Source organism: Trachymyrmex septentrionalis, unplaced genomic scaffold, assembly GCF_001594115.1.
Source record: "Trachymyrmex septentrionalis isolate Tsep2-gDNA-1 unplaced genomic scaffold, Tsep1.0 scaffold25, whole genome shotgun sequence".
Classification (NCBI taxonomy): domain Eukaryota; kingdom Metazoa; phylum Arthropoda; class Insecta; order Hymenoptera; family Formicidae; genus Trachymyrmex; species Trachymyrmex septentrionalis.
In genome coordinates this window covers 2,161,573-2,171,058 of record NW_017305408.1, presented here as the reverse complement: position 1 = coordinate 2,171,058, position 9,486 = coordinate 2,161,573, and the positions used below count along the sequence as shown (strand labels likewise).

At 34.1% G+C, this 9,486-nt stretch overlaps 1 protein-coding gene across 2 annotated transcripts in view; it reads right to left on the bottom strand.

The window, feature by feature from the left end:
- Window positions 1–9,486, bottom strand: part of LOC108748872 — a 14,101-nt gene that overhangs the window by 3,468 nt on the left and 1,147 nt on the right. The window contains exons 3-7 of one of the 2 annotated variants that reach the window (XM_018487260.1): window positions 5,105–5,313; window positions 2,494–2,594; window positions 1,757–1,908; window positions 1,318–1,566; window positions 227–719 (exon numbers count right to left, since the gene is read on the bottom strand). In XM_018487260.1, the coding sequence (XP_018342762.1) occupies window positions 227–719; window positions 1,318–1,566; window positions 1,757–1,908; window positions 2,494–2,594; window positions 5,105–5,189 (1,080 nt within the window). In that variant the 5' untranslated portion in view covers window positions 5,190–5,313. Of the gene's footprint in view, window positions 1–226; window positions 720–1,317; window positions 1,567–1,756; window positions 1,909–2,493; window positions 2,595–3,153; window positions 3,292–5,104; window positions 5,314–9,486 lie in introns of those variants that run through there. The other variant, XM_018487259.1, reaches the window with a different exon arrangement.

The window sequence follows — 9,486 nt, the reverse complement described above, 5'->3', positions numbered from 1 at the left end:
TCTCTCTATCATGATTATATATATATACTTAATAATTAAAATAATATTAAAAAATAGTAATTAAAATAACCCTTTAAAATGCTAATTAAAGAGTAAGTAAAGTAATTTCGTCAACTGAAAAAATGCATATGTGTTATTTTAAGCAATTATATTAGCAAATTAGCAAAAAGAATTCATTTGATCTTCCACTAATGCGTTTTTTTTTAAGCTTAAACGAACTACATACCGTCGCTCTATTGATCGTTTCGCTCGGCCTTTTAGAATCGCTATTGAAGTAATGATTCGAGACGACCCCTCGATGGTTCTTTCTCGTTATCTTCGAACGCATTGATTTTATGCGAAACTTCGGCTCGTTTGTGTCAGACTTAAGCGGCAGTTCTTTGTGACGATATTGCTCTCCCCTATACTGCTGTATCGCCTTTTTCTTGTAATGCCTGAGCCTCGCTAATTGTCCATTCGTTTCCGTGGTGTGTTTCATCGCAGGAATCCGACTACTGTACTCGTTCCTCGACCAATCGTCCCTGATAATAGATTCATCCGCTTCGATGAAACTTTGACCCTTCGCGACCGACGATCCCTTTTCCCTGGAGTCGAAGGAGTCCTCGCAATTCTCCATCTGACAGCTCTCCTGATCGGTGTAGTTCATCAAATCGAAAAGATCCTCGGGCTGACCGCCTATCCTGAAGCGATCAGCGTTCGACTCCAAGGCTATCCTACATCTGAGAATCGATCGAATTCGGCAATCACATGGAAAGAATGGGTTCTGCTGAAATATCTAAAAAGTAGCTAGATATAAGTTTGAAAATAATTTTGCTAAGCTATCAAAATAATTATATAGTTCAAGCTGGTTGCCAGATTGTTAAAACTTTTTACAGCATTATTCATCATTGCTTAAGTTTTTTTACATGACTACCTTGATGTGGCTCAACAAAATTATTTTTAAATCTATATCTATCTGAATTTTTTTTAGATACTTTAGTAAAATCGTTCTATCCATGCGGCGCGATCCATGCAACGCAATAGTTAGTAATTTGGAACTTTGAAATTAAGAGAACTTTATCTCTCGGCGGTTGTATTCTCGGAAAACATGTTTCAAACCAAATTAGCTCGATCGAAGTTTCGTCAGAAAATCGAATTCGAACGGCTCTACCCGTTCGCCATATTTAACGCGTAATTAGTGATGAAGCGTAAGAAAGGAAAATTTGCAGCGAGCAGAGTGTGCTGGTTCGAAGAGAAGGTTTGTGTTATCTTGGTGAACTGTTCGTTCGAAACTTCGGCGAGTTTGAGCTTAATGGTCTCAAAGTCTATTGTGCGTACCTAATCCCACGTGGATAAACGCTGGGATAACCCGGCGAGGTCAGTCTGCAGGACCTGTGCTTGTTGTGGACGGTGCACTCCACGGGACACGTTGACGACGTGGACGCTGAATAGCCACGATGACGCTCGATCGCCAGGCGCACTGGCAGGACGGAGAATTGGGCGGAAAAAATGACCGGATTCGCCAAAGCGAATTGCTTGTCCGACATCAGGGTGATCGTTAGATCGGGACCACGACGTAGAAATAGCCTGTGGAATCGCAAACGAGGGTGCTTTTCAGCAAAATACATATAACACTTGTAAATTCTTGTTGCTTGCCAAGGTTAAACAAAGATACTAAATGATGTTACTCACTCTTGTTGGAAAGCATCACTTAGCTAAAAAAACCTGAGAGTCGATGGCAGTTCATACGATTTACGAAAAAGAAATAGATACTTACCTCGTAGCATTTCCGGTCACACGGCCGCAATATCGACCTGTTATTTCGTCGTCAGAATCGTCGGCGTTGTCTGAGAATTGAAAATACGCTCCTTCGCAACGGGCCTCTTTCAAGAAGCCTACCTGCAACCTCCTGACTTTCACTTCGATCACCTACAATAAGTCCAATATTATTTGATTATTAATTGAACGTCTATTTTTTTATTAATTACTATTACTATTTTTATTAATTTAAACGCGCTTATAGCAAATCCGGCATTCTTTTTCCAATGCTTTTATGCAATACTTTTTCCACTGCTCATTACTTTTTTATCAATAAAGATACATATATTTGCTTGGTCATTATGCTCTTTAATTTTTAAAGAAGAGAGTCTATTTTTTGAAATTTTACAATTTTTTCTTTGAATACGATTTTTATCATATAATTCATTATTTTATTGTATTCTTTGTCTAAAAATATGCCACTATTTCAGCGTCACTATAATGACTTTCTCGTTCTGTAAAGGTTAATATTTGTCGTTTCGGTTAAACAAAAAATTTACAATATATTCATCATGAAAATTATAAGCAATGAATTGGAATGTCTAGTATGTTATTGTCGTAGTGCAGCGTTTATGAGTTAAAGTGCTCTAATTGTCTGTTTCTCTTTAACTTTTACTTGCTTATTTATTGCATTTGTCTTTTATTGCCAAGTAATTCGTTAAATACAATCAAATGCAAATAATTTAAAGTGTTAACCTGCGGATCCTTGAGTGGTGCTCTGATTCGCACGATGCAACGACCCATTCTTCCTGTCCAGCGAATCCAGCCGACTGAATTTCTGATGGTACGGTTGCATCCTATTGTAACGTAAAAAATGTATCGTCCCAACAACAACAACAAAAAATAACGCGCACAGATACCTTGTATTTACAGCAAAACAAGCGCGAGTGCGTAATGAAAAAAAAATTGTGAAAATCTCATCTGAAAAAACATGCACATTCCAAAATGCAGAATGCACCGATTAAATAGTTATATATTTCTCACTTTCCTTTATTTTATACGCAGACAAAAACGCGTTCGTGTAAACTGTATGCAATAGCATATAGAATATCTGCAAGTAAATATTTTGAACAAAATAAAATTCGGATATTACGTGTTCGGCTACGCCAAACTAAAAAATAATATTTCGTCCAAATAATATTACTTCCTATTTCTTCGGCCCTTCCGCCAAGATTCCCTCGAGATTTTTACGAAATTGAAATTTCGCCAGGCAAATTATTTCACAGGAAAGGACGAGAAACGGTTATCGAAATGCCGCCGGTATTCGCCGATGAAAACACGACCTTATTTATTTAACGACCCTCACCCTTCAACGGACTAATGAAATTACTCAGAGTTTACCGACTAATTAATTACCATAGATGTAAGCAATCTCGCTGAACTGAGGCGTCGTTTGCCAATATCGTGTTTCGTCCCGTGCACTTCTGCTTCCCGACTCAGCTATATTTGTCACCTTAATTATATCATGCATGCACGCGTGCGTATATACACGCGTGAAACGTCTCTGTCCGTGCAATGCTACTGTTCAACTGATTAATTGATACCGCTTAACAATGTTCCCGTGGACATCTTTTACAAATTATGCCAAATATTTGATTAAATTTTTAGTTACGTTATTAGAAATTAATCTTAAATCCAGCAAAAATTTAATTACATAGAAAATAATAATATAGCGAACGAACTTTAATAAATAAGATAAAATAGTAGCATATATTACATTTCGTTTATATAGATGTAATGAATTTTTTCATATATTTTTTATATATCCTTCTTCTTCTTGTTCTTCTTTATGTAACTTGAAAAATGTACTGCATTCTTTTGCTTCTTAAGAAGTATATATTTAGTATCTTTCACTGATGTTAGCGGCTAGTGCATGGTATAGAACCGCCGCAGGCCGTCCGTATCACAGACGCGTGACAATGCATACGATTAATTACAGCAAGTATCCTCGGGCGGTATGCTTTTCTGCGTAATGATTTTCTCGTTACAAGGGATATGAATAGTCATCGACTAACGACTCTTTTGACATCAAATACAGGAAAAACATATGTCAGATATTTTGTATTTTTGCAAAATTGGAAAATTTGTTTTAAATTTAACGCGTTTTGCGTGTCCCAAACAGTCCATTTGAATTTTCGTGTTAATTTAACACAAGATAAATATATTAAACAGTAATACAAACATTAGATAAAAAATATTTAAAAATTGTGGAAACATATTTCTTCGGTGAAATTAACATTTATAATGTTAAATTGATACGTACATTCATGTTTTATTTATTTATCTTAGAATTTATATATTTTTTTTAAATTACATTATTTTTATTTGTTCAATTATTCATAAATTATATTATTTTAACACTAGGAAATGTTAAATATTAATTTAACACAAAATATTTAAATAATATACAGTAGCATTATAATAAATTGATACTCGGATGTGCAATTAAAAATTCAATAAAAAGTTTTTAATGTGTATTTTTTTATTTATATATTTCGTTTTTTCATTTATATATTTATATATTTCATAGATATATTTCGGGAAATTAAATGTCATAGATATATGACATTTACTTCCCCGAAATATATCCCCCCCATGGAAAAATTTCCATGTAATCGTGATTTTTATATAAGTATTTGTTTCATTTGACGTAAGGACGAAACACGTTTAAACTCTTACTTGCACTCATCAGCAATTTTAACGGTAGCGTTAAATACGTTGTCCCTCGATCTAGGCAAATGTTATTCCATTACAAAGGTGATCAACGTCCTTTCTCGATAGAGTTTCACCCCTCACACTTCATTAAGCTACGCAATTTCATTGTCGTGGAGGCTTCTATCGAAATTGCAGTTTCTCTTCAATCGAATTATTTGCGAATTGCTCGAACAGATTTATCCCGATACAAACAATATAGCATATAAATTATTCAAAAAGAGAGAAATATAATATCTATAAATATAATATTATATAATATCTATAAATAATATTATAATAAAAACCATATTTACATTTAATTTTCCATCTGCAATCTGGATCCTTTAACACAAATGATAAAATCTTTATGTTTGATAAAAATTGAAAGAGCAAAAATGAAGAAAAAATGAAAATGTATTTAAAAATGTATAACAATAAGGGAATCTGACTCCGTCCTTTATTTTGGAGAAATTTGAGAATATTTCGTGCTAAGAAAAGACCCAGATTGTAGAGGAAAAATTAAGAAAGTTAAAATTATCTTGAAATAACCGATAATAATGTCTTGTTTGCGGCACTAATTAGCCAACATTACTCAATTGCGTTATCAACGAACCTCTGATCTCCACGGAAGCCCATAAAGGATCATTGAGCGACAGGATAAGCAGCGAAAGTAGATACAAAGCAGTTTCCGATCTCATCTTCGCCGCGGTGATATATTATGAGGCCACTTTGCGTGTCTGCGTTTTCAAACATTCGCATCTCTTCTCATCGCAGAATCTCACCAAGACAGCCAACTCGTAAAAGTCCAAGAGATAGGATTATCTGCGAAAAAATCGCAGACTTATTTCACGAGCATCTTTATGGTCATAAACTAGTTAGTTATCTTTAAATATTAGATTAGACTCTCTTCATACAGTTTAGTAACAAAATGAATCTAAATTTAACACTCGCGTTGACACTAAAAACATTGGCTGACACCAAAGAGACTTGAGAGTTTACAGTTTCGCGAAAAATTGATTTAATCTTTCCCCTTTTTTCTAATTCGCCTGCTCATTCAAGATTCTCTCGGCGTATCTTTTCTTATGGAAGGAGACGAATGACGTAAAAATAAAAGACGGGATAAAGTTGAAGGATGGTGGATAAGCGGAAAGTAGGAACGAGGGATATACATGTAAGCCTTGTAACTTTAGAAGACGCGACGAAAAATTTCAAAGTTGTTTGAGCCAGCTTGTGGGGAGAAAGAGAGAGAGAGAGAGAGAGAGACAAGCCACAGCCAGTGATCCCTCTCGAAGAAATAGCATCGGTCTTTAAGAACTTTCCAAGATTCTTCTCTCTTTTTCTCCCCGGTAAGCAGCAGCGACCAAACTGTCCGTGGAAAAAAAAACAAAGGATAATCAGGTCTTTTTATCTCGGAGACCCGGAGAAGTTCGGAGTCCACCGACTATATATCTTCTTCTCCAAGCGGAAGTAATCGATTCCCGTCGAAATATATAAGTCAGAATGCGCGAATGTCGAAGGACAAGAAAGGATTGCACGATAAATGAGACGCAACAAGTTGCTGACTTGAACTTCTTTGCGATAATAAAAAAAATAAAATACGATTGTTTTTTTGAAGATTATACTTCTCCTCGCGATTAAATAATCTTCTGCAATAAATTTTATTTGAATTTTTTTTAAATTAGTAAGACGTAGATATTCGCGTTTAACATTGTAATCATTTACGATAAAATCTGATAATTACGTTGAAATATTTCGTGATACTAAGCAAACGTTGATAACGCTAATTACAAACAGCAAACTGTAATAACTACACTGAGGAAAAAAATTTTTTCAACGAACTAAACACATTTAGTTGTTTGCAGATTTGGTTAACTCAACAAATTTTATTTAATTCAACTGTAGTCTGCTTAACAAACTGTTTAATGTTAAGCAGACTACGGTTAAATTTAATTAAATAACATTTGTTGAATTAACCAAATCTGCAAACAACTAAATGTGTTTAGTTAGTTGAACAAATTTTTTTTTCTCAGTGTACGTACAAATTCTTTAACGTGTTTTCTTTAATAAAAAATATTTGATCGAGCGCAATAGTAATTCATTTGTGGAAAATAGTTTTGAAATGAAACAAACGGAGAATGTTACATTTTATCAGACACGCTTCAAAGCGCTTCGTGACAATAAACGGTTCGTGACAATGAGCGCTTCAATTATTTATGAAGTACAGCATATTATATATTATAGAATCGTTGCCATTCGTGCAATTATTAATGCTCGAACGGGAAAATAGCAGCCACTCCATGCACTACAATTATCAACTATCCTTCGAGATGCAAGCAATATGAAAGAAACGTGATTATTAAAATATCAATATTTGGACTCCTCAAATTCAAAACAATAAATTAGTATAAAGACTGTGAGTCAGCGCGGTTAAGAGTGTGCAAATTAAATTAAAATTATTTTATTACAAAAAACCCTCATACATAAATAAATTTTAAAATGTACGTTTCAGTTCAATTTTGAACCATCATCAGCGTGAACCTCTCATGACAATATTAAGAAATTAAATTATTATAATTTTGTGTATCGAATCAAACCACATTCCATTCTTGAATATGATCGTTATCATATTCAAGAATTTTGCAACAGTTGCGAAGCTGCTTTTTCTGCTGAACGCAGCCAATGATTCGTAATCTTTTCGAGAAAACAGACATTATACCCGATTCGTACACGATAGAACAGTTTTCCTGAAGTGCAATATTTAAATATTTAGGTATAAATACAGATCTCTGAAAATAATTTTATTAAATTGTTAAAATAGGGAGGACACTCAAGCTAGTTGCTAAACTGTCAAAATTCTTTGCAGCATCGCTTATCACGTTTGAGTTTTCTATGCATAATTATTTTTATGATTTAATAAAATTATTATCAGATTTGTTATTTAATTACATTTTTATATTCTTAAGTAGAATCGTTCTTTTTCCGTGTATATTCGGAATAATAATAATAATCGGAGCTTCATAGGATATAATTTATAAATTATCATCTCATTATGATGTTTACGAGTGATCCTTTTAAAAACACTTGACATCGAATAGATTTTCCGTCGCGCTTTGAATATTCCGCATCTCGATGTAACTCGAGCGTCATTCTGGATTCGCAGAATAATACACGAATCCGCGGATCAAGCAACATCAAGTCATAATATGTCAACTATTTATTAATAATACGAATATTTTACGAGTATTTTCATGAGTGAGTGTTGTGACATGAGGATATAATAAGAGAAAAGAGGAAAAGACTGGATGAGGAGCCATTGGATGGTCGCGGAACAACCATATAGAATAGTTTCTTGCTTTATATTTTATTATAATTATTTATAATTATCTCTCCCATATACAGTAAAATTATTCTTGAAGGTAATAAAGTAATGACATTTAATAAACATTTTATCGCGATCTGAACAATTCTTTGTAAATAGATTAGTTCAACAAATTGAGATTAGAATTTGCTACACTTAAAGAAAAAGATGTAATAATTGGTAGTAGATAAAATTAGGGTGACAGCTATACAAGTTTTATATGTAGAATTAATGTCCATAGTTGAATAAACTATTTCATAATTATTGTAACTATTGAATAGTCTCTTTAACTATGCACATTAATTTATTCAACTATATACGGTGCTTCTACTTATTAAACTTGAGCAATTGTAAATTTTATAGTTGCCGTCACTATTATACTTTTCTCTGATGTCGCTAAAACATGTCGTAACTGTAGAGTATCATGTCTTCATCCGCGTATTAGTTATCAATTTTTGTTTTTTTTCTCCTCGATTAGTACATACTTACGTTTCCTGAATGCTTTGCAAACACATATATATATTTTGGTCACCGTAGATATCGTTAGGCAAATAAACGCGCTGTCGCGCGAGTCGGCCGAACGTTGCATCGCGTTGCATGATGCACATATTTCTGATTCTCGATTTGGTCCGAATTTAGCGGCACACGCGCAAAAGCCATTTTCCACCGGAATGGCACACACGGTTCCTGGTTATTTTCGGCAATTGTTAAGTGCTGTCGCAGCTACACCGAAAACACATTTACACGCTCGTGCCTCATCAAGCCGTGATTCAGCAGGCTCTTATCTCGCTGCTTTGTCCGCCCCTAATAAATGTAAGGCCGCGCAAGCTAGCCATAATCAGTCTTACCCCCGTAATTACCTAAATCTCGGTATATTTATAACGGTCTTACCCGAGACACCGTTAATTTAGTAGCTATCTCGTATATCGTCGCTCTAACATCTCTCTTTCTTTTTTGTACGCTTTGCAACGTGATCCGCCGTCGACGCTCTTTAATTTCCTATGTTTTCGATAATTAAATAAGTAAGCTTTCGCTAAGCGGATCAATTTCTCTTAAAGTTAGCATTATTTGAGGGTACGGCGTCGCAATTGCATCAAGTTTTAATTACAGATGCTCAGAGGTACCCATTAAGCAATTTAATTCTACGTTAAAAGGATTAAATTTTATTTGACGTTATTATGGTCGTGATACGTTGAATAATATTTTAAGCGTGTATTATCATAAAAATATCAGAAATAATAGATATAATAAAAGCGCATTTATGAAAGCATAAAGAGAAAGAGAGAGAGAGAGAGAGAGAGAGAGAGAGAAGTACGAAATGTAATTTATAATCATGACAATCATAATATAACTGAATTATTATATAATATATGCAGTTTTAATCTTCACGTATATTTGATAATAAGTCATTATTTAAGCTTTAAGCCTGAAGTCGTGAGAAATTGATCACTCACAGTCGAATGTGAGAAGAATAATCGACTATCGGTTAATTTTTTTACAATTTAAGACTTAGGCCCAGTATGTTTGTAAAGGCAACGAAAATTAACATGTGGCAACCCATCATGTGTAATAAAAGATCGTAAAAAGCTCTAAAGCAGCGTCTACAATGAGATTTGAAGATGTAAATTTCAGTTCTA